Source organism: Poecilia mexicana, unplaced genomic scaffold, assembly GCF_051168715.1.
Source record: "Poecilia mexicana isolate PSO_F unplaced genomic scaffold, ASM5116871v1 scaffold_2, whole genome shotgun sequence".
Taxonomy (NCBI): Eukaryota; Metazoa; Chordata; class Actinopteri; order Cyprinodontiformes; family Poeciliidae; genus Poecilia; species Poecilia mexicana.
In genome coordinates, this window is record NW_028263371.1 from 49,695,947 (window position 1) to 49,710,516 (window position 14,570).

Consider the following 14,570-nt stretch of genomic DNA (forward strand, 5'->3'; position numbering starts at 1 on the left):
GTGTCCAAAATAGGTGGTTATCATATTTAGTAAAACATATCCAATAAATTAGAACATGTGTTTTGACAAGGCTTGCCAAATTAAAAGCACTTTGTACTTTCCATAAAGTTCACATTTATGTCTTAATGTTTAATTTTCTGTCTTATATAATTGGCTTACCATAAATATATTTTCTTTATCTGTAAGTGGAAAATCATCACGGGAAAACCATCAGTCAGAGATTAAAAGCAAAAGTATGTGTCCCAGATTGCAATACGCTTTTCAGTAACACACACACACAATATATATAAGCTATTCAGCGTTTCATGGATAGTTGTAAACAAATTGTTCCTACGGTACATGAATGCATCACAAATCCACCTCCTCCCCCCTCCGCACAGAAGGTGATTAAGGGACTCTGGACAAACCCAGAGACGCCGCTCCAGCCACTCCCTACGCCCGGCAGTTTGTGAGCTCTCAAATCCATGCGGAGCTCCAGTCAAAGTGCTGAGATCCGGATGAGAGAGCCGCTTTCAGCCTCATCCAGCACAGCAGACTCAAGTTCAACCGAAAACAGCCGGGATAGGCTTCGGGAGTCCACTCCAGAGTTGGAGAAGCACCCCGGGATCATAGTCTTGTCCGCGGACGGGATTCAGGACGAAGAGGAGCAACTCTGTCAGAGCTAAAGAGAGGTGAGATGGATAAACTCCGCTGATTAGCTGAGTGAAATAGTTATGTTTTAAATTTTAGTTTGACGTGTATGCGCAACTCCTCAGAAGTTAACTTTGTACTGTCACTGGATTGCCTTCCTCATTCATTTCTCCTCTTTTTGCAGTTGAGGAGGGGGGTTGGGGTTCACTTATCTCTTTACTTTTTCTTTGAGCTAAAACTACTTTTAGCTAAAACAACTAGTATGAACGTTACATTCAAACAGCTAGTTTGTACTTCAGAGTAAGAATCTTGTAGCAGCAGTTTTGTTCACCGTCGCTAATTAGCAACATCTGTGAGCAGGAGCAATTTGAGGCGACGCCAACCGCTGCAGGACAGCGGCACAGTTAAGTCCTCTTTACAAGCGGTTGTCATACAAGTTCACTTTAACTGCACAAAGCAACGCTAGCAATCTGTTGAATATGCGGGGTTTCATAATACCAGAACAAATCTGAAAAGTTCAGTTATTTGCGTTATTTGCACAGCGGTGTGTGGGCGGGCGCTTTATCGTGGTGAAAATGATGAAACGTTTGTAGATTTAAAGGTACTGGAGATTTTTTTTCTTTTTTCTTTTTTGTTCCCGAACACATACAGACTGAAAAAAAAAAAAAGCTTGGCAGGGATCTGCAGTTAAAAAAAAAGCACTGACGGGGAATCCTCCCCCAACTTTGTGCATTTAATCGATGACGTCACAACAGGCGCAAGAACCTAACTGATCACCTGGCATTGGTAAACAGTATGGAAGCTGAGTTAACACTCTACTGGTATTTTTATTTATGTTAACACCTCAGTTTTTTTTCCCTATTTCTGCATACAAACATGTCCCTAATAATCAACTATAATGCTTGGGTGATGCCTTTATTGAATGAACATTGCAGTTTTGTGCTGATTGATCTACCCAGGCCCTTTTTGAAGAGCTACTTCCAAGTGTTAATTTATTGTTTTCTGAAATCCATCCAGTGTTGTTGAATACAATCTTAAATATTGTGCTTAATAAAAGTAGAATTACTTGATGGAAGAATCTAATTTTAAAAGGATTAAAAAGGATATGCACAAAAAGCTGATTTGTGCGTGGAAGGCATAAAAAATATGTGCTACATGAATTCTATGTGATTTCCTTAAGCCCTTTTGTGATCTCACTGAAATCATAGGTTTGTGGAGATTGTTTTCGGAAGGTTTTATTTCAAATGAAGGTTTCTCTATGTTGCATAATTGACAAGTTAAATATGTAAAAATGAGTTTAATGTTGCATAATAGCCTGACGGGTAGCTTTAACAGCTCCTGTGGCTCTTTTTTGGAATAAATTCCTGCTCAGAATGAATAAAAGTATTCTTCTGTTAGAGGGAAAACTTCCAAAGTTCACCCATGCTGGCTGGACCTGGATTCTCCTGTGGGATCCAGACTTGTTAGTCACAGTTAAGGCTGATGCCCTATGAGAGTAAAAACTATTGCAGCTCTGGTGGGAAAATATAAAATAAAATAAAAAAATCTATTGCATATTTGGCATTTCAATTATCCCCATTGCACCCTGGTTAGGAAAACATCTGTACATTCAGCATTGGTTTTCCAAGCTTGGAGTTTCTCTTATTATGGTGAAATTGAAGTCACTGGATTAGAGAAGATCTTTTTTTACGAAATGAGTTTGTCTTCCTCCCCTTTGTGGTTTTCCACAACCATGTCCCTCCTTTTCTGGCAAGCTTCCCCATGGTGATCCAGATGGGAACTTTATTACGCTTGCTGATCAAACAAACATTGATGTAGTGTGACGGTGAAAGGTAGTGAGCGAAGAGAGGGGGAGGTAACAATCGTTTAGCTCAGCTGGAAGAAGGGTAGCGTGTGGGACTGGTGGCCAGTAGTTCCACTCTGTGGGAGCTTTTCAGGCAGCCTGCTGGGAGCTGCCACAGTATTTCTGAATGTGCCAAAAACCCCATCAGAAACACTGTGGGGTGATGCACTGTGGTCTGGAGCAGGGTGTATGGAGGATCAAAGTCCCTCCACCAATGCCATGGTGATGAATAGTGTTTGCACTTGTCAGTCTGTGTAGTAGGGCGTGTGGCTTGTGTTAGGCCTGCGTCAACAGAGAGAAAGCCACTCAGAAGCCAGGAAGAATCGGTAGTCCTCTCAGTGATGAGGACTCATGAACTCATCCGTAATATAGATGAGTTCAGGAACTCATCCATATTACTGTACATTAGTATCCAGCTTACTTCTCTTTTCTGATTGAAATCAAACGGTGTACATGTTTTCTGAGTTAACCGTCTTGGAGTAATGTTCACTTTGCAGTGCAGCTCTGGATGTCTTCCACCAGTTCAGCTTAACTGCTTATATTTCACCTCCTTTTATCCCCTGAGAACCACACTACAAATACTGTACATTCATTTTCCTCCTCTCTCTCTCCCTCTGCTTCGTCAGGTCCACCACAGCTGCTTTTTCAATTCACTATAAGGGTTAGCCAGACTAACTGTGCCTCTTATGCAGAGGGCACTTGACTGCACAAATGCACCCTTGTTCTTTTTGTTCACATTTATTTTGCTGCTTCAGAGTCAAAATTGTTTTTTAGTTTAACTCCAAAATAACAGCCAAATAAATGTCTTTATTGGAGTGAACCTGAACCAGGGGAAATCTTGTGAAAGGACTTGCTATATGCATGTTGTGAACTTTAAAGACTTGTGCTTTTTCTAATCTGACCAGATGTTGCATTTAATGGTCAAAATGAAGAGTTTTCAACTGGTTTGACTGCCATAAAATAGACTCATACAAATTTGCCTGCACCCTTGGTAAAGATCGTAAAATTAAATTGGTCATTTAATTCCCTTTCTAAAAGGGATTCAGAGATTGGTTTAAATTTAAATGGGGGCACACATTATTTCTCCCCCTCTCCTTTAGATCATTGTTCTGTTAAAACTTTTATTCAGTTATCTGGCAGAGGCCACTAGATTGGTGTTCAAAATGTCAGTAGAGTTCATGATGATAAACGTGCTCACAGAATGATTGTTCTTTTACTGTTTTTAATAGTGCAAATATGTATCCTTGTCCAGTCTAATATTTAGTGTCTGAAAGAAATGCTTGTCTGTCATGTTACATTTATACCCCAGAGAAACAGGAAGTAGTGGATTGCTAAGGAGAAGTTCTGAGAAACGCTGGTCAACTTAAAAATATATTAAAGACAGAAAAAGTGCTTCAGTTACATCAATTGTATCTGTATTTTTGAAAGGGCATGCTGCAAAGGGTTATATTCATAGATTCATCTTGAGCTGATCTCAGTCACATAGAACAACTATGTGACTTGTTTTTGCTTATATTTTGCTAACATGTTTCCTTTTAGCCACAATTACTGGAATGGTCATAATCAGATGTAAGAAGCTAAGTTTATACTCATTTACCTTTATGGATTTGGTTATGGGAAATTACTTTGTATAATTTTGTGGAGTTTTAATATTTATGTTCTTCACATTTTCTGAGTATGTTGTTGGACTCGGGGAAGCAGAGTTTAGGTACTGCACATGGAGTGATCTGTTCCATTCAGAGAGGCAGACTTGGGGCTAACTTTTAGCACTATATAAGACTGACGTCATCTTTCAGGCTGAAGTTATTTTCCGTTCAGCTTTCACATGTGCCTGCTCCTAACCTTTTGCAAAAGGATGCCTTCTTCAGATTTCCATGCTTTGCTGGTTCATTTCTCTTGTCTTGATTGCCATCTGTGATCTGGTGTTTTGCAACTCTGTTGGTCTGCGCATGTTGAGCTGCTTTGCAAATAAAGGACTGTTTGTTTGGGTTACAGAGTCATGTTTAACCTGCCTGGATGGTTTTGTGGTATGAAAACATACTGACAAATGTGATGACCTATGTTCGCAATAATTTGGACTCAGTCCCAAGGTTAACATTTTGAAATTTGGGAACAAAGATGTCTGAACTGATGTTTTGTCTGAACAACCAATGAAGTATACATATTTAGATCTATTCAAAATGAGCAGAAGGAAGTTTGAGCCTTTTTAATATCCTATGTTTTAGTCTTGCGTTGTCCTCCTCTTTACATTTTACATTTGTCATACCCACACAAACAGATATTCAGAAAAATAAGAAAAAAATGATATCTGCCCCTGATAACATGCATCAAGGAAACACTTTTTAATGTGTGGATTTATACAGCGCTCTAAACATTTTTGTAACAGATTTTTCTTTAGCATATAGATTTTTGATTACCAAACTAATTTTCACATGCAACAGTTTTAGTAAATGCCAAATATATTTTTTTTCCCCCAAATGTTTACGAGACATTTGCTAACCAAATGATCCTAGTTCTATACGAAAAAGCCAACTGCCCACAAAATCATATGGACACTCCTACTACCCTTGGTGATAACAGTTGCCATCAAGCCTTAGCAATAAATGGCGATGTGTTAATTATCATGGACTAATGGTGGTCCACTGATCTTTGCAGTATTGTTTTCCATTTACATTGGAGGGTTTTCCAGCATGAGTGGCCTTTTAAAGGTCACACCAAACCCTGTTGACACTGGCGTCAATTACAGCAAGTTGTTCCAAAAGTCTTGAATCAACATGTTTTGGCTTATATTAAAAAGGCCTTTGTATTCTTTTAGACAGCAATGGCTTTGGCCTTCATGGACATCATATTTGTCTTGTTCCTTATTGTTGAATGATTAACACCGACTTTAACCGATGCAAGTTAGGCCTGCATTGGCGACCTCCTGCTTGAGGACATTGAGATGCTGTTGGAACAGTTTTGTCAGGGTGGACCCCCTGTTGTAAGTAATGGCTCTCTCTGTGGTTCACTGGAGTCCCAAAGCCTTAAATTGGCTTTGTAACCCTCTCCAGCCTCATAGATGTCTGACCTTGTGTTCTTTTGGGTTGGGCATGATGCTTTTTTGAGATCTTTAGACCTGCTTCATGTTATGAGAACAATTCTATTTCAAGCGATTTCTCGATTTTTCTGGTCAGGCAGTAATGAGGCCAGAATATGGTTGGTGAAAAAGTGAGTTGCTTGCCAAAAAGTGAGTCATTAAAGCCATTTCATGTGATGAGGGGACATTTATATATTCTCAGTGGTCAGATTATTTTGGGTTGTCTTTTTCCAATTAAAGGAAATCATTATTACAGAAACTAGTCTGTAAGTTAGCATTTGTGGCTATTTAAATTTCACAGATCTGAAGCTTTACCCCTCTTTGTACTTGAGTAATCACTTTTCTGCTTGCCAAAATAGTATGACTTTTACTTTCATTCAAGGACATTTTTAGAAAGTTGTTGAAAGCAAATGGTAAAATGTGCTTTCAGTTGCATCTGTGTGCACCTGAAAGTGGGAGTGCCTGTCATTCGGTGTCCTAACCTCGCCTCTCTGTTTCCTAAAACCTCTGCCCTGCCCTTTGGCACAGCCACATGTGCTGTCGCTGCTTTGTTAGACGGGGCTTTAATCTCCAGCGCTGGCAGCTGCTGGGATGTTTTGACTGTTCTGCCATGTGACGAGGCCGCACCGATCTGCCATAAATGTCCAGAATAATACCCTCCCAATAATAGATTTTAATATCCCTCATTTCCTCACGGACTGTACCAGATTCTCAAACAACCTCTGTCAAGGTAGTGTGACGGAAATCGTCTCATTATGTCTCCCTTATGCTCCATTAAACTGCTTTATTTCAGACTGCAGGTTTGATTTGTTGATGAAACTCAATATACTAAGTCTTCACTTTTAGCTGCTTTATTTTTGATACACCATAAGCTGCGCTACTGACTGTTTTTAGTGGTGTTTTGCATGCAAGTACTTGCATGGTTGTTCATGTTTTTGTTTTGAATTTTATTGTTGCTAAAGGACAGAAACGACACATGGCCACATGCTAGACACTGTTAATAATGCATGTACATCTAATGGTGTTTTTATTCATATTTTCCCCTTGTAGCTTGAGCTGGCTTTGAAATCTAGGTCAGAAGCCTGTCTCTCAATATTACAGTGGCATGTATTGAAATCCCAGGTTTAGTCTGGCCATTATTATCAGCCTTCACATGATAAAATCCCACTTGTGCTTTTATTCCCGTGCTCAGGAACTTAACTTCTCTAAAAATGGAGCTCTAATCTGTGGGAAGTATGGATTGGTTTATAAATTGGATCCTGTGCCACTGGCTCAGAAGCGACCTTCTCACGATATGTAGCATGACACTGTGGAGAGGAAGTAGAGCAGCAGCAGATATTGGCTGGATGAATAATAATATAGTTTCACCTGGAAAGCATAGAAGTTGTAATGATGAGCACAAAGAAGTAATGTATGTGTTTTGAAATGTATAAATTTTTGTTGGCACTTGCATGTTCCCATCACTTGTGTAATCCTTGCAAGCTACAGCCCTTTCTTTCATCAGATAGTCGCCACAGTTCGATTATGTGAGAAGTTTCCTAACTAAACAGACTGGGCTCTTTTTAAATGGATGAGGTCAGCGTTTAATGTGCCAAAATTAAATGATGTGTAAATTACAACCATCTGCTGCAACCGGGCATTGTGCCAAACAGGGGGTTTGGAGAATGGAGTTAAATGTTGACATGAATGCTACAAGTCAAAAGGCCATTTGACCCCAAAGGCGTGCTGCACCAGGAGATCAGGAGACCTAAATTTGACATTGATGGCAACTAAAACCATTTGGATGCATGTGATTCTTCTGATTTTATTATGGAAAAGGATGAAGAAATGGGAAGACTGGTCATACGTTTACATATGCTGCTCATGAGCAAAAATGTTATCTTGGGCTTTCTTTTTCAGGGTGGAGTAGTTGCATAAAGAACTGCAATTTGTTTTATTTTTTATTTTTTTACAAATGTGTGCACAATTTAGAATGCATTGTAGTCTTTATTCCACAAAGGGTCAATTCTATGTAAAAATGACATTTGGTTAAATGTCCTAAGCAGGTTTTGGATATAAACCCAACACTTTGTTTCTGGCATGATTCTGACTGGATATTTGACAGTTTTTGGCAGAGTTTATATGCAGTTTAGTAAAATTGTCACAGATTTGTCACTTTTGCATAGTCCAATTTTGTATAGTTGAGGTCAATAATTTTTTTTACTAGCCAACATTATTTATTCCAAAACAAATTGAGATGTTTTGGATCATTAACTTGTTTGAAAACCTAATTTCTAGCTGCTTTGGTGTGAAGTTGAATAATTTAGTGAGATCCCTTTATTTTTTGTTTTCCAATTCACCCTAGCTTAATAAACCAGTTCCACTGGCAGCAAAACATGCCTGTAGCATGATTGTTCCACTATTGTACTAGACAGTGGCCCAGTGTTTTTATTTCAATCTTATCTGATCTTTACTCCAGGGGATTTCTGCTCATCTAAGTTGAGCGCAAATTCACTGTTGCTGTAGTGACTTTTTGCTGAGCTCCTCTCAAGTCATGGCAACATAAAACTTGTTTCACTGTGGACAGATTCCAGTTCATGAGAGGCTTGAGTCTTGGCTTTTCCTGAACGGCTCCTTATCATTCAGACCCATTTAATTTTCTCTGAGGCTGGCTGTCGGCCTCAGATGGCTAATGCTTGGAAACAATTGGGTGTTCCAACAGGAGAATAATGCCAAGCACTGGTTGATTTCTCCCACCTCCTCTCAATCCCACAACAAAAAACACAACAAGAATGGATAAAGCTGTTAAGTTTTTCAAAATCCCTGACCCCAACCTTATTGTAAATTTATTGGCAATGCCTGAAAGCTGGGCCTGAGCCAAGACAACTGCCGTATTGAATAAAATCTAAAATTTCTGCCAAAAAATTGCTTCAATATCTTGCCAATAATATGGCAGTAGATTCCAAAGGTTACAAGAAGGTGGAAAGTTACAAGAAGGCACATTCAAACAGGTGTATTCCTATTAATTGGACCCCAAATGTATAATTATAAGCAGGTGTTAGTTAGAAGTTGCTTGTATGATTATTACACCAGGGAAAGAATGGCTTAAATAATTTAAGTCCAGAATTTAGATGCGTTTAAAAAAAATCCCTAGAAATATTACATTTAAAATACAAACCTCAATCAAAAAATTGATGCCGCTGGTATTGACCTGTTGAGATTGTAGAAGTCGTTTTCCTCATCTGTCTGTATCTCAGCAGTGGGATAATCCGTAGAATTAAATCATGGCTGTAAGGGTTTTCTTTCATTCTCACTCTTTGGATGCAGCCCAAGATTTAGCAGCAGGGAGCGACTTTTATTAATGGGATTGTGTCTATGGCTGCCCAGAGGCCTCTTCTGAATCTGGGCTAGTGGGTTATAGGCACAGGGGGATGAAGGGTTTCCAAGTTGCAGACAGATGTAGTGTGTTTTGGGTAAGAATGGACTAGGCACTTTGGAGACATTCACATGTCTTGTTCTTCCCCCAGGCCAGTAAGTGACTTCAGCATCTGTTTTCACTGAGTGGGGAGTTGGCTGTGTTCCTTTTAACACCTGCAACTGGACACATTAATTGTCATGAACCTGTGCAGTACAGTGTCTGCAGTATTTGTACACTTTCTGAAACATTGAAAGCTTCAAAAATCAATACCTTGTTTTTTTTTTTATAATTGGAAAATACAAAGTATTTGTATTTGTCAATTACTCTTCCAACCCATCACTGCTGCAAACCCATCAAGTTAGCTTAGTCTGTTGAGGAAAAAAGCAACCAAAAAACCCATGGTAACTCTGGAGCGGTAGCAGAGAGAGCCATAGCTCAGCAAAACTCACAAAGTCTACAAATTAGACTTTTTATGCAAGGGTGGCAAGAATGTGCTCTTGTCAGATTGCACCAAAAGAACATTTTGTTGTTGACTAGCAACCTTGACTTATCACCTCCCATCATGTAACATGGTGGCGGTAGGATGATGCTGTGGTGATTTTCTTGACGCGAGATGTGTATAATGAAGCTAAATGCAGAGTAATTGCATGAAGGTGAACTACTTACTGGATTGCACAGGAATTTATTTGGCATTTTCAGGGCTAAAGGGCATTGAATGGAAATGTATGCCATGCTTTTTGGATCGTTTAAAAAAAAAAAGATTCATAATGTTACTTCCACTTCACAACTGTGTACCACCTTGTTGGTCTAGCTCATACAAATCTAATAAACATTGAAGTGTGATATTGTAATGTGACAAAATATAAAGTTTCAAGGGGTGTAAGAACTTGCTACTATTTAAAAAAATAAAAAAGTCTAGCCCTACTTGTTGTTGCCAATGCATGTTAGAACAGACATGGTCTGGAGTAGTGGAGGTCATTAAACAAATAAGGATCAAGTAAATTTTACATGTACTGTAACTGGACTGAAGATGGACTCCAAATGACTGCGACATTTAAATACAACAGTCTCTATATAGAAAAACTAAACGGATTTGTCTAGAACATTAGCAACATCATTAAAAAGCTGCATAGAAAGACATCAGAGCAGCTGAATGCCGTTTCCACTCTCCTGAGACTCATTGACTAACTTGATAGAAGTTGGCTTGCCTTAAAAAGTTCAAAAGTGCAGAGCAGGCAACCAAAGCAGCTGGTGGACATGAGCATCTCTGGGAATGTTTTGGCACCATGCCATCATTCCGCTATATTGTTTGTGGGAACAAATGAACCAATTTCTACAAACTGACAAGTAAGCAAATTTCAGCTCCTCCCACTCAGATTCTTCAGAGTGGAGATCAAGCAGTTGGCATCAGTGAAGTCATTTAAATTGTCCTGTACGCAAATGAGTCAGAATAATTTGCACCATTCTTTCTCGATTTGCTCAGCCAGACTTTTTAAAGAGTGCTCCCTTCATGCTGAGTGAGCAAGCAGTTTTGGAAATTGACTGCTGAGAACTACTAAGAGCTGGACAACTTTTTTTATGTGCTAATAACCCTGTACACAGCAGGAGGAGAGAAGACCAGGGGAGTGGTGAAGTAGAAGTCTTCACAGGGTATCTGTTTTTTTTTTTTTGTTCTTCTTCTTCTACTGAAACTTGACAATGGTGAAGGCGATGCACCTTGAGGGTCAATCGGATTTTCCCTTTGCCCCATAAAAACGTAGTCAAACTTGACTTAGATAAACTTATATCCACAAATATTTAATTACTCCTTTTTACGTACCACCAATCTAGTTTGATGCATACAAAATGATTTCAAAGTCCTGGAAGCAGAATCTAAAATACTTTATATTTTGATTTGATTGGCTGGGAGAACCATCACTCATGTCCTTTGGCAGCTGTGATTGAATGATGCATCCATCATTCAGAGATACTTTGATTTGGTGTTTTAGTTTCTGGCTGTGCAGAGATGGAAGATCACTATTCGGCTTTATCCACATAGGTTGTGGGCACAGTTTGTTGCTACAGCAGGGAGTAGGTTTTTGGTGCAGCAAAGCCCTACATTAAGGCACTGGGTGGGCCCCTCTTTTTATCTCCAGCCCTTTAGCTGGAGATGAAAAGATCAGTTAAAAATGGAGATGGGGCATGAACACAAGGCCCAAAACTGCCAACTCCTGCACAGTCTTTGTTATGGTTCATCCCAGCCCAGATTTCTTCACAAGCTGAAAATATTAAACTCCAACAAAAAAATGGCATTAAAGGCAAGCTAAATGCATACAGTAGTTTTCTTTCCATTTTCTGTTTTAAAATTGAAACTCCAGGGCAAAAGTTTGAGTAATAAAACATCTCATTATCGTGTTATAATGAAATTTGTTATTCATAAGGTTTTAATCCACTTCTAGAGTCAAAACTATGAATTGTTTGCCATTACAGCTTTAGGGATTTATTGATTATGATTGGCGACAAAACGACTATGGAGTTAATATTTTAATTGCTCTTATTACCAGTTGGCACAGCTAGTGTTACTAAAATGACAATCTCCGTAATTACACAATTATGTAAAACCCTCTGAGAGTGCCAACATTTCAATTTCCAATAGGTTCAATGACTGAGGTTATAGCTCTAAAGGAATAAAATGGAGCAACTGAGATATGCTTCACCTTCCTGTTATCTGCTGAAACTCTTGCTCTTTGTCAGCTGAATGAACAGCAGACATGTAAATCATGGGTTTTGGTTTAAATGACATGTAACATCTGTGCATCTAGGTTTTATAAAGGACATTGTTGTTATGAAAATCTTTTTGTTTTAGTAATTTTCTCACCATAGATCTTGGAGTTCTTAGAGTAGGCATGGTGTCTCTGGTAATCTGGAAAACATTATTTTTGACTTTCCAGGTTGAAAATTGTCATAAGTTTGGGGGTGGGAGGCTGGGGGCATGGTCCAATATTGTAAGGATTGCTTTATTTCTCCTAAGACAAAATTCTCCAGTATACAATTTTTATTTATTTTATGTATAAATATTAGTGTAACATGTCATTTGCTTACTTTGTATTTTTCTTCAGGAGGGGACACCGGCAGCCAAGATGGAGGTGAAAACATCACTTCTAGACAACATGATCGGAGTTGGGGACATGGTCCTGCTGGAGCCCCTTACTGAAGACTCATTTCTGGAGAATTTGAAGAAGCGCTTTGACCACAATGAGATCTATGTAAGTAGGCGTCTTGGTGTTTTGTTTTTTTTCTTTGTTGGAGGGTAATGTTAATTCTATTTTGGTTCATTAACAGTGTGACTAATCTGGTCACACCCTGACTTCAGCCTTCCCTGTCAAAGAAGCAAAAAGACAACCTCAAAGAAAAATTACACACCCTTCTAACATACTGTATGACGTTTCCCTTTTGCTGACCTTAAATAGCCATGGCTGAATAAGTACTCCAGATACACAGACCACATTTGCTGGCTTAGCAATTAGCAAATCCGTAGAATGGGAGGCATCGTGAGGCATTCAGACCTTGGTAGCGGCAAGTGGCTGGCATTTTATTTCTAGAAGGGGTCTAGCTATGACGTCTCGGCCTTCGGGACTTGTTTACTCTACATTATTTCCTTTTGCACGTCGACTAGTCCAGAAATCAGCCATTCTCTAAGTTTTATGGCTCAAAAGGCTAAAACTCAGTGTTTTTTGTGACATTTATGAAAGCACATCCTGATGAATGGCTATAATCTTATTTCAGCTCACTAGGAGGTTTTGGAGTGGTGCGAGTCAGTCATTCTGACACTAAAGCATCATGCATGGGTTGTGTTTTACCCCGTGGCACCACAGCACTCTGGGAATCAGTCATTATTAAGCATTCTTTTTAATATGACCCTTTCTCAAGGGATTCTCTTTAAAAAATTCAAATCTACCTCAATTGGTTTGTATATCAGCATACATTCCATATTATGTGAAAACCAAAAATAACACATGGCAAAATTATAATGAAAGATGACTGCTGTTCAGAAAAAGTTCAACAGCCTATATTTATCCAATAAATCTGCGGTATACGTTTCCATTTTGAAAATTTATTTTTCCCTCTTGCATCATCATTCCTTACAAATGGTCCCCATCCTCCTCAAACTATCATGAAAATGTGACTGCACAGGATAGGTTTACTTTAAACTGACTGTAATTGGTAATATAAAGACAATCTTTGTAGAAACTTGAAGAGACGGCCAACTTGTTTCACCAGTAGTTTGCATCTGGCCAAAAGTAACATCTCTCAAAGTACCAAGTTTTGAGAGGTACAAAAAGTCACCTTTGTTGCAAAGTTACTCCAGTTCTCAATTAAATTATCAGGAGATAAAGTGAACTTCATTTGAGATGCAATCAAAAGAATCCTAGATCTTGACACTAATTGGTAAAAATTTCATTTATGGACCACCAACTGGTATCAGTTTCAGCCTAAAATGCTATGTGCTTTATCAGTTTTTGTTTTCTTGCTATTCAAAGGTTGCTTGGAAACAAAAGAATTCAGTGGTGCTAATGGCAAGTGGGAAAGATGTGTCAAAATAAATATAGAACCACTTGGCTCTTTGCATCCCCTTCCACTGCTCCTTTTTTAGAGAAAAAATCCAAAGCTTTAAATACTTTTTAGTGTTAAAAGACAGAAAACTTCTTCATCCTTGTTTCATGAATTGAGCACAAAAAAGTTTGATCTGCTGTGTGGCATGTTGTCAAAAGTTACCCGTGTCATTCAGTGGAACTTGTTATAACGAGCCTCCCAAAGCTATAAGCACTGCAGATTTTCAGTTTTTCTATCCTGTCCCTTCTGTTTCTGGTCAAGAAAGCCTCTCATTAACATGTCATACTTTTATTGACATTGCACAGAGCCTTTTTCCTCTTGTATGCATCCTCCGCACTTTTACAGACCTCACACTGCCTCTGGTGTGCTGTTCAACAAGAGGCTGTGGGAGGTTGTGGTGTTGCCACAGGGAAGGCCATGCTCCACTCATGTCAGAGTGGCTTATGCAACAGCCATTACCATGGAAAGCATAGAGAATGTTTCAGGTTGATGTTTGAAAGTGTCATCAGAGCACGGTTTTGTGTGTAGGAGGATGATGAAGATGATAGCTGGTTGCATTACCTTTCAGATGGAGCTGACAAGTGTTATTTGTTTTGTACCTGTTTGGATGTTACATAAAGATGGTCTGTTATATAAATTGAAAATAGAGAAAACATTGACTTAGGAATATAAAACGCTGCCCACATGCTGGACATCTTGAATTTAATTATGTTTTACTGCTTCTTAATGTTTGTGGGTGATAAGTGGGGCTTGAACATGAGTAACCTGGAGGTTATTGGCCCTAGTTGATGTGTAGGAGAAGATACAGGTTTCTGAATAAATATCTAGAGAGGTTTTAGTAACTCTAAAAATCACATTTTGTCTTTAATTCCATGTAAAAAAAGCATGAGTAAAAATGTAAACCTTTCTTTTTAAAATGTAAATTCAGACACAACCTGAAATGCACTGATCAGAAAAAAAAAGTTTCGGGCCGATATTTACTCTCAGGTTTAGCTACATCCTTTTCCAGATTTTACACACAACATAACAGT

General features: G+C 38.8%; 1 protein-coding gene across 4 annotated transcripts in view; it reads left to right on the top strand.

Moving 5' to 3' along the window:
• Nucleotides 1–392: 392 nt before the first annotated feature.
• myo1b (myosin IB) overlaps nt 393–14,570 on the top strand; it is a 68,391-nt gene continuing 54,213 nt past the window's right edge. Inside the window, exons 1-2 of one of the 4 annotated variants that reach the window (XM_014996292.2) lie at nt 393–671; nt 12,045–12,191. In XM_014996292.2, the coding sequence (XP_014851778.2) occupies nt 12,066–12,191 (126 nt within the window). In that variant the 5' untranslated portion in view covers nt 393–671; nt 12,045–12,065. The remainder of the gene's footprint in view (nt 672–12,044; nt 12,192–14,570) is intronic. The other 3 variants (XM_088002187.1, XM_014996293.2, XM_014996294.2) reach the window with 3 other exon arrangements.